We start from the raw sequence: 16338 nt of genomic DNA on the forward strand, positions 1-16338 counted from the left end.
CAATAGTTATACTTATGAGAGTGATGTCCTATTTCATTGCATTTCCAAGTAGCATGCACAAAGACTATATACCGGGACATTGATTGAATTAAAATACAATAATTGTCAGGAATGGGTTTCTTCTGACTTTGAAGGATATCAAACACCTACAGGAATTGTCCATATCTGCATTCCATTGGTGTACCCAACAAATAGCAGTAATGGCGGGTCGACAGAGTCCGTCTCGATGTAGTCAGAGCTGCAAGTGATCCCTGGATGAAAAATCATACAATATGTTAGTTAAATTGGAAAGTAACGAGGCAAAAGAGACAGCATGGGATAGCTCCATATTTGGAAAGTCAGCGTGCACGGTATGTTTTAATTCCCTATCCAGTATGTACAATATAAGTTGCATATTGAGGACTATCTGTCTCTGCAATTTGCCATTGACTAAAGTTGATAGTACCTGATACATTTATTTATAATATAGAACATTGCTCAATCAACATTTAACAAAATTTGGTTCATTTTAGTGATGGTACAGTTGACATAGTAACTTTGGAACAAATAGTATGCCTATGAAGAAAGTATGGACAAAAGACAGATTTCAATGCAGTGCATAGCAAGCCATGACTCCCACCTTAGCCAATGTGAGGTTACATGAAACTCTATTCTGATTACTAGTATTCATTGAAAGTTCTTTAAATTAACTATTTTTACAATTTCAAGCCAAACCACGCATTTGTGATATTGCAAAACACCTTAAGAGATCTTTTTCCTTTGAAGAAGATCAATTTTTTCTCACAAGAAGGAACACAATTACAGTTCTCCACGTTGTCAATTGTACCACTAATAAAGATCTGTTGGACATATACTTTTTATTCTTACCTGTCCCAGCTGTGTTTTCAAAACGTATCCAAACAACCTGTTCTTTCTCTTCCTTTTGCTGCTGTGTGGCTGCATATGCATCATGTAAGAAGTCAACAACACTGGCCATATACGATTTGTCACTGAAAGATGCAAAAAGGGCAAACACAGTCATTGTCCGTCCTACACTTCATAAAGAATGTCCACTTGTTCCAGTACAATTCAATATAATATAATTTTTATTAACATCACAAACTTGTTAAATTTCAACAAATATTAATAAGCATACAAGGAAGAATGCAGATATGTTAGATAAACCATAGCCTAATCAATCATGTATAAAACCTCAAATAAGTGAACGAGAGTTAAAATTTCAGTTTATATCTAGACTTAGAACTCAAGAAACATGATCAAGCACTCTTTACAATTAAATTAAAGCCATTCGATGCTGAACCATTTCATTTAAATTTGGAATGAGGACAATGAAACATTATGTGTATGTCATTTATACTACTATTACATGAATTTGTTTCGTGATACAATTCAGCATGGCTGCTGTGCTGAGTAGTTGTTATGATTTTTTCATTTCTAGAATCATGCCCTGAGCCACTGACATGTCTAAATTGAAAGCAACGGCAATAAATGTGATGATATACCAGTAAACAAATACACATCGATTTCTTCTGTGATATGATTAAATGTGTTTAATATGCAGCAGTCAATGTAATCCCTGAGGGACCCCACCTCAGGATACGGGACAAATGTGGGGGATTAGACTTTGTTTGCCATGAAACTATGCCTGACGGGGGTGGGGCAATTGCCTCATATTGATCCCCCCAGTCACTTTGATGGACAAGTGCAGAATTTAGGAATGCTTCACCCATCGGGGTGGGGGAAACGTGGGAGATTTACTTGTTTTAGGTGGGGATTTTCCAGATTGTCTTGCCCCAGGGGGTGGGGCATTTGACAAATTTCATAAGACTAATTTCCAAATCCCCTAATATGCCCCGAGGTGGGGTTGACATTGACTGCCGCATTACTGGGTGATCATTTTTTCTCTTGTCTGAATTACTCTATGCATGTCCATTTATTTTGTGATGTGATCCAACATTGTAACCTATGGGAATACGTAATATGAATTTTTTATCCACTGGTTAAGTTATTGCTCACGTATAGCCTCTCACATATGCATGTACTGCTTTTGTTCACTTGCGAAAGGACAATGCGCTCTGACCTTAATATGCATATCAATTTGTTTCATAAAACAATACTATACATCAACCAGGTACCCACACACCTTACAATTTCTGTACTTTATATCAACATTTTGTGAGGAAAGTAAAATTTGCATAAATGCTAGAATTCTTAAGTTGAGCAAACATATCTGGCGTGAACTCCGACAAGGCAACAGTATTTTTTTGCCTGACATGCGGAGTGATTATGTAGTCGATGGAGTATTGTTCAACACATCTTCAAAAGACAACAATATCACTAGACTATATTGTAATTACACGCATCAATGCAAACATTCAATCTTGTCCGTTTATTGCAGATAGGAATTCGAATGTTATTCATTATCAGCCCACAATATGGAATTGCAAACTGAGTTTGGTATCGCCAAATTCAAAACTCGAAATACATGTACGGCTTAAGATAGGTCGTTAGCGAGTGAAAACGATACCAGTTGATTCATTTGACCTAACTGACGAGGCAAGGAAGTTGGAAAGAAGTTAGGTCGTCTGACGAGCAGTGAAGTGAGTTGCAAACACAGACTTGAAAATAGCCTACCTGACAGCTTGGGGCCTCACAACTGAGCCAGCGCATTTTGACAATCGCTTAGGCGAGTCTGTTGACATCTTGAAGGCTTCTTTAATGTGCAACCAGTCGACGAAGTCCTGGTGAGGTTCTATGTAAAACGGGGCAAAAATTTTAGACGTTCGTCATTTTGAGACAGCTGAACCTCAAATCTGACGTCACACTTTGTTGTTGATTATCCGCGAAGCAACATCTCGTCATCAACGAGGTATTACGAGACTAGATTGTGCTCTTTTTAAATGTATAAATTCAAGTCATAAAGTCTATATACAGAATATATACTATCGTGTATAAGAGAATGTCAAGCAATGATCAAAATCTCGCTTTTTAAATTGATGGTTACGTTATATTTCAAAGTTAAGAATCCACTGGTGACCTTTGACACTGCCACACCGGATGAGATGTACACCTGATTACTCGTACTGACCTGCTGACGAGTGTAAGAGACTACAATTTCCTTCGATATGGCGAATCGCGCAAGGAATCCCTTTTTTGACGATGACGACGAATACAGCTTCGAAGCAGCATCATCGAGGCGAAACGAGGATAATTATGACGACGACTGGGACTTTGTACAACACCAGAAACAAGAGAGAGAACAGGAATCATTACGGAGTACTCAACGTGCCCTGGGCGTTATGTACGAGACAGAGAGGATAGGGGTTGACACGGCTGAGGTGAGGTGCTTTGATTGTTTATTAATGTTGTGCTCTGCTTTCAAAACGTATACCAATAAACCACAACATTGTTTGACAGTACTTTCACTTTAAGTGTTGTACTACTAATCAAACATTGAGAAAAGCCTTAATTTTTATAAATACCACAGATTTAAAAGACAAAGATCAGCAACAACAATCCTGCTTACAGTTTACAAATGTAGTAGATGGCCTTGAATCTCAAATTGAGAATTTATTATTCGAATTAAACTGAACAATCTGAAGTTATTGAAAATTATTTTACTATAATACAATAGAAATTATTTCTTATTTTGTTGAGACAGTTTAAAAAACAACCACAATTTGTCTATGACTTGGTGTAAGTTGTCCAAGCAACAATATTATGATGTCATCCATTATAATAATGACTCACCTGCACATCGATGTTTGATATTGTTTAGGTACGGTATTCTTGTAGCTTGTGAACCATAATCACACTGTTATAAGTAACATGACTGCTTCCAGAATGTTTATGTACAAACAGATCATTTTGTGCCAATCTTTTGTTCCATGCCACTCCCTTCAATAGGTTGGCTTGACCTGAGGGAAAATAGGTATGGGAAATACAACATGTATGGCTTAGTCAATTTTCAAGCAATATATTCAGATAGGAATACTTTTTGACATGCCAGCATTTATAAATAATCATTTTCTGTTTCACATAAAACTCCAAAGGGCCATTTTGCCCATGTTACCATCTATGTCAAATGTGGATCTGTATGTGTATCTAGCATCTGTAGTGTACTTGGTCCAAGAACTTTTCATAAATCAGTACTTCACTCATCTTTCCTAAGGTTGTGTTTTTTATTCACATCTAAGACAAAAGTAAGGAGAGACAAAGTATAATTATGACCTTTAGGGATGAGTAAATCCGTTTTGAATTGTTTGTTTTGTGTCAGTATATTCTACATCCAGTGGTCCTGCATACTAGATCAACACTTAAACTTTTTTTTTCATATAAATCAATTAAGTATGCACTGATCCATATGTGAGACCAGACATGTGGATATTTTCTTTGTTTCACTGTAAAAATGATAGTCCCAGACCAGCCCACCAGATTTGTAACCCTTCACCTATATGACCTATGCGTCATCGTGTAATCACTGCCATGTATCTACATGTGCAGGTAGAGGAAATGACAATGTTTACTCACAGTATTTTACACACTTCCCTATTCTGAAACAAGGGAGTTTGTTCATTCGACATTGTGTGAAAAAATATTTTGTCAATAGTGCACTCTGTGAATAAATGTAGTAGACTGCAGCATACTGTTTATCCCTGATGAGAAAAAAAAATGTTTGTATTGAGCTGATGCAAAGAATTTCTAAAGCTGGTGACAGTAGTTATGCAAGCTCAGCTTTTATCAGATCAAACGTAAACTTACAGAATTTCTGTAAAGTTGGTTAGGAATCACGTGTACAGACACGGAGGTACCAGCAAGTACTTCCGTGGTACAGATGACATCACCTATTTTAGGATTTATCAGTTAACTGTTAATTGTGAGAGTACAGTCTTCTTAATCATACATCGCATATTCGTAATTTCTGTCAAATCTGTGACTGGTAAACATGCCTACGAGCAAAACAGCAAAACTAGATCCCAATGAAAATAAGTACCTCTGGATTGATCAAGATCACTGTCTGCAATACATTCATACGCTGTGAATATGATTTACGATATTTAATCAATGCAACTGATTTTCTAATCAGATTTGTAATCATTGTTTTGGTCTACCCAGTACCCATTTATCATTCTGTATTTCCTCAAGTTTCATGTTTCTTGATTTGGTATACTTATTGTTCTCTGTGTGTACCTGCTACCAAATTCAAACTTTGCAAGCCTTTGTTTTCCATTTAGTTTTAAATTGGTTGAAACAATTTGCTTTCTGTTTAATCTCATCAGGAATATGAGTCTTTTCAGCACCATATCTGTTGGTACAATTATACAATCACAATGTAAAAATGTATAACAGCTATATGAGCTAAGTGATAATAAAAACATATATGTGTCACTGGAATTGAAGAGGAAATATTGGTGGGCTGTTGTTGTCGTTGTTCAGGAACAAGGTTTTTAAGGGGAGAATGTCATTATGTTCGGTTTCTTTGGTGTTGTGTGATTATTTCACATCTCATTGTGACATCCCTAACAACCAGAAATATATCACTACTTTTAATACTAACAACGAATATTTGAGCTGATTCTTCTGTGTTGTCCTATATTAAAATTGCCAAACACTGCAATGATAATTGTATTACTGAAGTGAAATCAGCTATCCTTTTTCATACTATCTTCATCCTTTTTGTTCATCTGTAAAACACTAGTGTCAAGCGTACTTTTCTTTGAGAATGAGAAATACCAGAAGTGCCAGTTCACTGCATTGTGAACAAAATGCAGTGGTATTGTACAAATGAATCCTAGCCTGGATAAAAATTCAACAGTAATAGCATCAATCAATGGTAATTCTAATCAATAACATTAGATGTGACAGGTACAAGCTGTACTGGAAAGTTGAACGCTACCTATTCGGACGTTATTTTGGGAGTAGAAAAAAGAAATGGTATTTAAATTACCAGCAAAATAAAAATACTGAGAAATGTATCAGCAGTAACAGCGAATGTAGATTATAGAATTTAGATTGAAGGTTGATTACAAGACAGGAAAACAAGGTTTAAAACTCTCTGGCTTTACCTTCAAACTAAAACTCCAAATGTTCTCAGCCCCAACTAATATGCGTACATCCATTTTTTTATTATTAAAATGGCATTTCAGCCACGTATTCATTTTAAATGTTAGTATAGTGAGATGGCTTTGGTGGCATATTTTGTTTTTGCATGTCTCCACTCGAAGTGCAAATCAATGAATGGCTATATAAATAAATAAGACCAAAGTCCCTTAACCTACCCACCCCTGAGTCCCTGTGAACAGGTCCACACTCACCATTGACAGCAATGGGTTTGGGCCAAACCACGGTGGCAAAATGGGTTAAGAAGGTCCTTAGGATTATGTAATGGTAAATACAGGTACACATATATTGTTCATTTATGCATTACATAACATTATGCATTATGTAAAGTTCATTGTAATTCAAATCAATGGCTCTCAAGTCAATGATGACAGAATACGATTACTATAATTGTCACTGTTGACATTTTTGATTTACATTGGATTTGAAACGTAGACATTTTAGCTACTCAGCAACTCATGTCACAGTTTACATTTTCAAATGTAAGTCTCTGAAGAATACTTCATCATCTAGGAATACTTTCAGAACATTTGGATTTACAATCTAACCAACGATTTTTTTCCTGTACTTTGTTTTTCTCAACACAATATAGGAACTTGTCAGGCAGGGAGAACAGCTGAACAGAATCGAAAAAAACGTGGACAAAATCAACAAAGATTTGAAAACCACGCAGACTCACCTTACCTCATTGAAAAGCGTTTTCGGTGGTTTCGTCAACATGTTCCGATCGAAGCCCAAGGAAGAGGAAGAGCCAAAGAATGAAAGGGCAACGAGTGAACGCCTTGAGAAAGCTATTCATCGAACGGAAGCTAGAGAAGGTCCACGGAACGATGAGCATCCAGCGATGAGGTTACGGGATCCGTATAGTCAGAACTATTATGACCGTTATGACGCTGATCGTACAGATGGATTTGGATCACATCGGTCTACTAGAAGCGCCAATGCACAGATTGATAGAAATATAGGTGAGCACTTTTGTTCATCTTACTCAGTCAGTACAATTTATGATAGCAAAGGTGATTGGTGAAAAATGTAGAAAAGTACTCTTCAAAGAAACATATCATCGTTACACATGTATTGATCAGGGCCAATGTACAGGATCTTAGGAACCTCATAAGCCAGAAAGGGTGCTACCGATCAACATGGCATTGGAGACAGAAACTTTCATTATCTGTCATTTTGCTCCTTTTAAAACACTTTTTTGAAACTAAAGCTGAGAAATCAGTGTCATTGAGTGCATCACAAACCACTCATAGCTCTACATACCAGCAAATGGAACTCAAATGCTTATAATTAATATCATACAATTTGAACATCAGTGACATATGGGCTGTAAAATTTATCACCAAAGTAATTGTAGACATGTGCAGCTGCATTCGTTGAGAAAAATAGAAATATTCTATGGTCATACAACAGCTCTGTATGAAACAGTAGTTCAAGGACATATTGTAAATAAGCTATTCACCATAGTCACAAGTAATGTATGGTCAAGGTGTAACCCACTGCTTCAGGGAGAAGGGAAATTTTGGCCACAGGGGGCGCTCTTCAGCTTGCTTTATTTGAGATTGTCTTACCTGAGGGTACTAGTATCTGTAATGTGACGTCATGGAACACATCATTGCATCTTTCCAGGGGTGGCATTTGCATGTGGCAAGTTTCATCAGTAATAGATAACTGTTATAAATGCTTTCTCCCTGTGTCACTGGCAATGCTGCAATGGAAGCATGATATTACAGCTTGAATACAAGATAACTTACCATTGCTGCAAGTCAGCATGGTGGCACTAGCATCTCTCTTAAAAATTGCATGTTTTGGCATCCTGACGTCTTCTTTCACACCTTGTTGAACTTTCCAACATGGAATATGGTCAGTGGTATAAAAATACAGTACATGTGTCACCATCTCTGTTGTACATCCACCTCAGAAAAGTAATTGTGTGAAAAACAGTATGAGTTGGTCACGTCTTGGTCTGTTTGGCTAGTCGGTTGGTTCGTACATCCTTGAAAATATTTGTTAGACAAGGTGAAGCAAAATGCTTGTTGTATTCAAGTTTTAACGTAGATGGATATATACATGTAATAGCTGCCAGAGATGGATACTTATTATTGAGGACTGTGGAGGAATAATTACTAAATGACAATCTACAAATACGGTGCAATAATATATGTTTCGGATTCACCTGGTAAGGTTATAATGCTTTGGTTAACGATGATGTCTTGTTCAAGAAATATGTTGCAAAATCAAAGAGTTGGGAACATGCAAATCTAATTGACCTTCTACTTCTGAAACTCTTTCCTTGTGTTCATTCCTGAAATAGAATTCATCTGAGCAATGGATATGTATGAAAATTTGACTTTGGTCATGAACACATATTAACGATATTTTACAACATAAGATTTTATCACAAATTTGAACTGCTTGTTTTATCATTTGCATTTATTTTAATTTCGCAGATGAAATGTCATCAGGCATGAGCAGACTTAAAGATTTAGCCCTTGGACTTGGCGATGAGATAGAGCTTCAAAATGACCAGATTGAGAGAGTGACAAACAAGACCAAGACAGCAGACACGTCAGTTTACGGTGCAAACAAACAGATGAACAAAATACTCTATAAGTGAAAGTTTTTTAATTATTATGGCAAAATGCATGACTAGGTAATATGGTGGAAAGAGTGGGGCGGTTTCTAGTGAAATTTTCTTTTGAAAAGCTCAATATGTATTTCATTTCAGTTTACCTTCAGGCATAATTCATCAATGCAAAGTTGTTAACACTGTCATTAGATCAACAAAATTAGATCTGGCGAATTGCAACGTGCTCTGCCAAATTTCCCTTCTTGGTTGCTATGCTACTGATAGTGACATCACTTAACCCTTTCACCCCCACCCCCACCCCCAATTCCCCATTTATAGGTCCACCCACTCTATTTACAACAATGGGCTGATACCACAGTCAGGTGGTGAAAGGGTTAAAGCTTAAGAAGAGGCTTGTTAGAATGTTTACTGTCGAAACTTTGCTCCAAATTTTCACTCACTTTCCTGTTTGAGCTTTTCAAGGGAATGTATCACGAAATCACAGAAACATTTCTTGATGAATTTGTAAATATTTGACAGTTGGTTTGTAATTTCAATCAAGTTTAATTATGTTAAATTTGGCAAGGTGCTGGTGCATGGTAAATACTAGTAGTGATGAAGATGAAGATTTTGATTTGAGATTGACTAGGGTAAATGAAGGTTAACCCTTTGAGCGCAAAAGTCAACTTTTGTCACCTTTATAAAATATACTCCAGTCAATTTTTTTCAGATTTTTGCCAAAAATTTGATAACAAACTGTAGCCAACAAAACACGATGTCCATTAGGTCCAAAATTATCAAAACAATTACAGAAAAATTCATAATAATTGGTAAAATGTTGCTCTAAAATTTGGTGGGAAAAATTACAGCACTCAAAGGGTTAATCAAGAGGTGGCAACAAATATTGAAACACCATATCATCGACAAAATGAAGTCTGACTTCTGCAGGAATTTTATCGTTTAAATATATTCAGCCATTTTGGTTAAAGCCAATGCAAACAGTCTTTACAGAAAATGCAAACGTGTGTGAGACGATCTCAAGGATGGACTTTTTAATGCTCCTTCAAAGAATCTTTGACGTCTTGTGTAATTTTGGTGTAGTAACTTATGGAATGTTTTAGCAGTAATGATGTATGTCACCTTGACAGTGTATCAGTGTTTAAAGTTCTAACTAGATTGTCATTTTCAAATTATTATTTTATAACCCAGGAAAATAACAAAATATGCAAGAAATGAAAAAGATGATGCTGCATTATCACAAAACTCCACAGTTTATGTTACTTTTGTCTGATTTCTACCTATTTATACATATTTACTTTATACATATTTACAAGAATGCAGGTCAGGTAATATTAACTTAAAAGCACTTGTAGGAATACTCTTAGACAAAGATCTGTCACTTGAGGGCGCTGTCTATGCTCCCCCTCAAGCAACGGATCTTTCAGTCTAGGATACACTGAACTCTGTCCACAAGCAACTATGGTATTCAGCTCAGATACTGTATTCTGAATTTTTAACCAGTCAGGAAATTATTGTAGTGTAGGGATTCCAACCTTATACTCATTGCTCCGTTTCACAAATTAACCTTGAAAGTTTGTCAAAATATTTAGTCTCTGTTCTGTTTTGTAGTAATGCAGCGTAATTCTATATATCTAAGACAGAAATAATACTGTGATCAGTTGCATATCTGTTTCCTGGTGTATAATACAGTAGATGGTAGGAATGTATTTTGTAAAGTTGACTTTAATATGCAGTTTTTGATCAAGTCAAGGCTAAATATATCTTATGTCAAGTACTTGTCTGTCTTGAGAAAAATTGAGCTTCTTGATCTTCATGTACGCGGGTCATATTTTTGTACAGTATGTTATTGATCTTTTGTGGAATTACAAAATTTACTTGTTCTTGATTGTCTCTGTGTTCAGAGCAAGATTTATTTTGAAAAGGGGGTCTAATATAGCACTGGTATCTTGCAACATCTAAGAAAATAAATCATGGCAAATTTCGGTGTAAATCTGACAAAGAAACATCGTGAGAAGTACATTCAAGATTTTAAAGAAGTTGTGTAAATATTGCCTACCAGCAGAAGATCCTTTCAAACAAACACAACAAATGTAACACTGAATGTTTCTGAATAAAATAGTCTCTTGCAAGACAAAATTATCAGGGTAGATAATATTTAGATTAGTCAGGGCACTGTCCAAAGATACCTGCCTGGATTTTCTGGATTTTATAAATTTCCTTTACTGTGATTAGGTCAGCTACTATGTTTTCATGAAATTTGCTGAATGTGGTATTGGTGTATTAGGAAAGCTGTGGAATTACTATGGATTGTGAATAGAATGTGTATAGTCACTGAACCTTGACTGTCTTCAAAAGTCATCTTTTTACAAACTGTGCATCAACATTTTCATCAAAATCTCACCGTTTGAAGACAAATTACCAATCAAAAGTGTGTTTTTCCAGTGGCATTTGAACATCCTGGAGTGACCATACATCTTATTCCGGATGACCATACATCTTATTCCAACTTTCAACAAACCTATAGTTTCAACTGTCAACAGCTTTGACCTTGATTCTAGAATTCAATGTACACAGGTTGGAATTTTTACCTATGTGGCTTTAAACTGCCATTGGACGCCAAGGAAGTTTTCAATAAAGTGTATTTCTAACTGGAAAGTTGTTTCGTCAAATTAGATTTTATTTTCATCACCAGGCACAGAATTACAATCATGATGCAAGCTTGTAGTTTTGTTCCATTGGACTCTTAAACTGGTCTCCATGCCCAGAGAAGTGATTATAAGTCTATTGAAAAAATTAAACTATAAAAGAATGAGTAAGGGCCACAATTATTATTTACTGCTAATAAACGATCATTCAATACAGCTTTAAGCTTCAAAAGGAATAACAAACAATCATAGGATGTTTTCTCATTTTATGTTACTTTATGCAAATAGCGTATTGAAATTTATACTTACAGTAACCATCGTGAGGATAGTTTATGCAAAATTTAGTACCTCACACCGTTGTCAACCTGATTGTCATATTTTATCATCTTGATGCTAAAATTTGCAAGTTCGACCATCGTATGAACTAGAGAAACTTGGCAATGCTGACATTGACACCTTTGCAGGGTGACTTGGTACTGTTGGTCAGCTATTGACTATTTTCAAGTAGGATGTCATACATACAAACATCTATACACATCACATTGACACTAAATCTAGGTGGTACCTGCTGTCACCATCATGTTGATGTTTGGAGGATCACTGTCTGTCCTTACTGTCTGCATATTTTCAGTGCTGATATGAGTATGGTTATACTGTTGTAATAAGCTTTCCAATGAATATCATAGCCCTTTCATTTCCATATCAAGTTATGTGTATCAGTCTGCCATAGTAACTATGATGGAGGAGTTAAAGTGTAGAGTTGCAGGTGCAAGGTCCACAATTGGCCTTGCATTGGTGTGTAAATACTGCTCTAATCCAATAAGTTGCTGCACATTGAATAGGTTGCACACCTGGGCTAATCCAACAGATTGCTGTTAGTACTGGGGCCAGGTAGCAATCAGCCCTTTACTTGTGTAAGACCACACTGGCTGGTATAGAATAGGGCTCACGTATCGCTGATAATTTAAAGTAAAAAAGTACCTCTACACTCTGAGGAATGCCAAGATTGGACTCCTTGTAAGCATGGATTTATGATTACCTATAAAAAAATTCCACCTCACTTCAGAACAACATACTTCAGTACAGCATACATTAGGTAGGGTCTGATGCAATAAGCAGTAAATTCTTAGTGTATCCCTCTCTCTATAAATATAAATCAAATCTAGAGTATTTAAAATCTTTTTGTTTCAGTGCCCTAGGTCTTTCTTTATGGCCACCTTATAACCACTTTTATTAATGACCAGCAAGTACTGCATTGAAATGAATTGCAATCAGGAAGAGACTTTTACAAAAAAATTGCTGAAAAATTAGAAAAATGAGAAGTAAGAGTCTTTGGTGAAAAATGGAAATAGAACTCCTTTCCAACCAGTGCTTATGAAGAAATGCAATCTGTGGCATTTGCAAGGTATCATCAAATCGTACTTGTTTTGTCAATTTTAGGGGTAACATTTTCTATGTATATTTGTGCGTTGTACATTCGGCCTTTGTAACCAATTCTTCACAGTTTTTAGAGTTAGATATTACCGATAACATTCCTTAGACTAAGATCACTTCACAAAATGACATAATAATTATAAAGCAATTAACAAGCGTGATAAGCTCTCACTTTCATACAAATAAAGCAATATTTCAATGTCTATACTCACCCATGTTAATTCTCATTTTTCATACAAACGACATGTTTTCTATCCTCACCACGCAACAACAAATACTACAAACTCCTCCCATATTCAGTGATATATCTAGGTATAAACTTCACCACTTATGGAAGTACTTTGTTTTTATTGGTTGTCCTTTAACAAGTTTCTCTCTTAAAACTACACTTATACTACACTAAATAAACAGGCTAAAAATATCTTTAGGAAATACAATTTGGAGTGACGCATGCAATGTGTCTGCCACAGTCTCAAAAGTGCATATTATACCCAAAATGTCTTTATTGTGAGATCTAGTATAGCAGTTTACACAGTGGCAAAGCCACCATCAGAAACACAATATGGCAAGCTATAGTGGAAACCCATTTGAGGATGAGGATGATGATATTGTGCAACAAAGAAATCAAGTCCAGGAAACAGATCGTAAAATGTTACAGAGTTTGCAGCGTTCTTCCATGCTTGTAGATGAATCTGAAGAAATGGGAGTAGAGACAGGGAAAGTAAGCATACTAATTTTAACATGTTTATTTATTCTTCATGAAGTTGTACTTTTGTGAGTGTATACGTACTTTTGACCTCTTGTACATTCTTAAATACACATTCAGCTTATATCTCAGTATTGGTGACGACATACTTTATTTTAACCTTCGATGGTTGCATATGTATTTCACATATACATGAATCAGCTCAATGTCACTTCATCAACCTTTGATCGATATTACTCATGTCTGCAAGGTGGGCTAATGTAAGGTCTAAGGTACAAGCTGATATGTAACTTTACCTACTGTAGAACAAAGACTGGCATTCAGGCATTTTTTTACCAGTACACTGCAGTGTGATATATGAAAACATCTCTTACGGGAGAACCATTTGATTTCTGGGGAGGGTGGAGGATTTCTGGTAAAATAGGTGAAGGAGCAAAAAAAATTAATTTGATCTTGTGATGGCTTGAGGAAAATATCGACTGCTGTCATGGTGACAGATAAAAAATTTGTAGCAATACCCATTTCCTCCGCACCCCCCCCCCAAAAAAAAAATCAAATGGTTCTCCCCTAAAAGATGACAACAATTAAGTGTGAAAGGCTAAGTTTTTCATTTCCAACTACGTACTCCAAATCTGATGAAAAAAAGGGGGAAATGTACCACATGAATAATTTCCCTAGGTCTCATAAACATATTGAAACACTTCATTATTGGATTTTGGTAATGATCAAGCCCCCTATCACAAAAAAACATGATTTTTGATCATTTTATGTACAAACACCATATTGGTTATGTTACTAGAAAGTCTGGCTTTAGAGGGTTCAATCTAGGCTAAATTTGAGAAGTGAGTATTTAAAAAAACACACAGAAATAGTAATTAAAAATTTCAATTAATATCATACTGTCAGGTTCAAAATTACAAGCTATATATTATTTGGTTAGTTGGCCATAAAGGGGATTTGTAATGCAATAAAGTCTTCAAACGCTGTAAATTATTTTGGCCTTGTTGCACAGATTAAGATAACCAGGAAAACAGCAGGGAAAAATAATAACAACACAAATCATCATTCAATTTATAGACAAAAATTTAGATCTATTTAATAGCTAGGGGACATATTTTTGTGGTTTTTTCTTCAGGGTTTGACCTTTAGTATTCATGAAGACTAGTTTTTTTGTCATTGCATTGTTTTGCATGTTTTTACAATGAAACAGGAGCTTATGAAACAACGGGATACGCTGAACAGAACTGAAAAAAATTTGGATCAGATCAAGAAAGATATACATACGACAAGACGAAGACTAACCTCACTGAAAAGTTTCTTTGGTGGTTTTGCTAACATATTCAAATCAAGGCCGAGAGAAGATGAAGAAAAACCAGAAATACAGAAGAAAAGCAGTGAACGTTTGCAGAAAGCAGTGAAAGAGAGTGAAGCCAGAGAGAGTGCAAAGAATGATGGCCATCCAGCACTGAGATTGAGGGATCCTTTATTTCCGGGTCATGTTCAGGAAAATTCCAGTGTTCTGGATGATGAGAGAGCTGACAATAGTACACTACATTCCATGGAGTCTGACACTATTAGTCAACAAATAGATAACCATATTGGTAAGTTTTCTTTGTGATGCATACAAACAAGAGTGTTTGCATACTTGTTTGAAAATGATATGTAATTCACTTCAATCACTTTCAGTAAAAGCTATAAGACTAAAAGACTTAAAGGCAAAAAGGTCATATGGGACCCATACGACCGATGTAAACACTGCAATGGTGAATGATGAAGGTTAATGTCTGTCAAAATCTACATCATATACTTTAAATATTGCAGTTATGATGGTGAGGTGCATCTAGATATTGTGCACGAAATACATCGTTTGTAAACAAGAAACTCACAAAGACGCTGCAGTTCCAACGACTGTTTCCCTTCAACTACATTGCTAGCGATGTAGTAGCATATCAATGTGTGAGTTGTTGATGCTTATAGCAAGTCACATTTGAAAGATATACACTCCAAGTTCTATTACACCAGAACTTTAGTATTCAGAGTATTAAAATCCTGCTTTAAATCTTGTCAGTATTTTCATATTTTATAATATTTGTGTTTTTTCATCACCCTTATAAAAACCAGGAATACATGTGTGTATATGCATGGAGTAGTTTTAGGCTAATACTCCACTAAAAAATTAATGCACTTGATATTATTACAGATGGAATACAATCAGGACTGACCAGGCTGTCATTTTTGGCACATGGACTTGGTGAAGAGCTAGATCAGCACAATGAACTTGTTGATAGGATAAATGTGAAGGCTGCTGATGTGGACACTACAATTTACAAAACAAACAAAGATTTAAATAAACTTCTCTATACATGAATCCTGTCATTGAGAGCATTGTATTTTTGAATCTAAAATTTCATGCATTCAAATCTATCATTATTTGATTTGGACTTGAAGATTTTGATACTTTTAAATTATATGTTTATTTTGACAACAAAATTTAAGTCCATCATCCGTAAGTGCATGAAATTTTGCTTTGACTCGATTTCAAGTGGTGCAGGAATTTGCTTTCAAAAATGCACCGAGAATTCAAGGAATGTCAAAGTTGCTAAAAAGAGTTGTTTCTCACACTGCAATTGTAATATTTTTTGTGGACTTTTTTATACTTTGCTCTGTATATGTATATTGCACACTCAATTAATTTTAATAATTGATTTACCAATTTTTTAATTTTGGTCGCAATTAAAATAAACATTTTGGTGATAAATTGAGTATCGTTAAACCAATATTCACTTCTGAACAGATCATACAGCCAGCTGGCTCACAAATTATATGCAATAGTCAAAAAA

General features: G+C 35.6%; 3 protein-coding genes across 3 annotated transcripts in view; 2 read left to right on the forward strand and 1 right to left on the reverse strand.

Moving 5' to 3' along the window:
- The window catches only part of LOC139146169 (BCAS3 microtubule associated cell migration factor-like), a gene marked incomplete at its 5' end in the record, with an annotated part of 32764 nt that extends 29981 nt beyond the window's left edge, over positions 1-2783 (reverse strand). Inside the window, 3 exon segments of the mRNA XM_070717577.1 lie at positions 151-251; positions 868-989; positions 2635-2783. Coding sequence (XP_070573678.1) covers positions 151-251; positions 868-989; positions 2635-2783 — 372 coding nt within the window.
- An 88-nt stretch (positions 2784-2871) lies between these two features.
- LOC139145247 (synaptosomal-associated protein 29-like) lies at positions 2872-11368 on the forward strand. Its single transcript, XM_070716279.1, has 3 exons — positions 2872-3338; positions 6713-7085; positions 8574-11368. Exons 1-3 carry the CDS (start codon positions 3126-3128, stop codon positions 8738-8740), a joined length of 753 nt encoding a protein of 250 aa, XP_070572380.1. The 5' UTR covers positions 2872-3125; the 3' UTR covers positions 8741-11368.
- Positions 11369-13354: 1986 nt separating this feature from the next.
- On the forward strand, positions 13355-15865 carry LOC139146170 (synaptosomal-associated protein 29-like). Its single transcript, XM_070717579.1, has 3 exons — positions 13355-13513; positions 14709-15099; positions 15699-15865. Exons 1-3 carry the CDS (start codon positions 13355-13357, stop codon positions 15863-15865), a joined length of 717 nt encoding a protein of 238 aa, XP_070573680.1.
- Positions 15866-16338: the final 473 nt, after the last annotated feature.

The sequence above is a fragment of the Ptychodera flava genome, chromosome 12 (genome assembly GCF_041260155.1).
Source record: "Ptychodera flava strain L36383 chromosome 12, AS_Pfla_20210202, whole genome shotgun sequence".
Lineage (NCBI taxonomy): Eukaryota > Metazoa > Hemichordata > Enteropneusta > Ptychoderidae > Ptychodera > Ptychodera flava.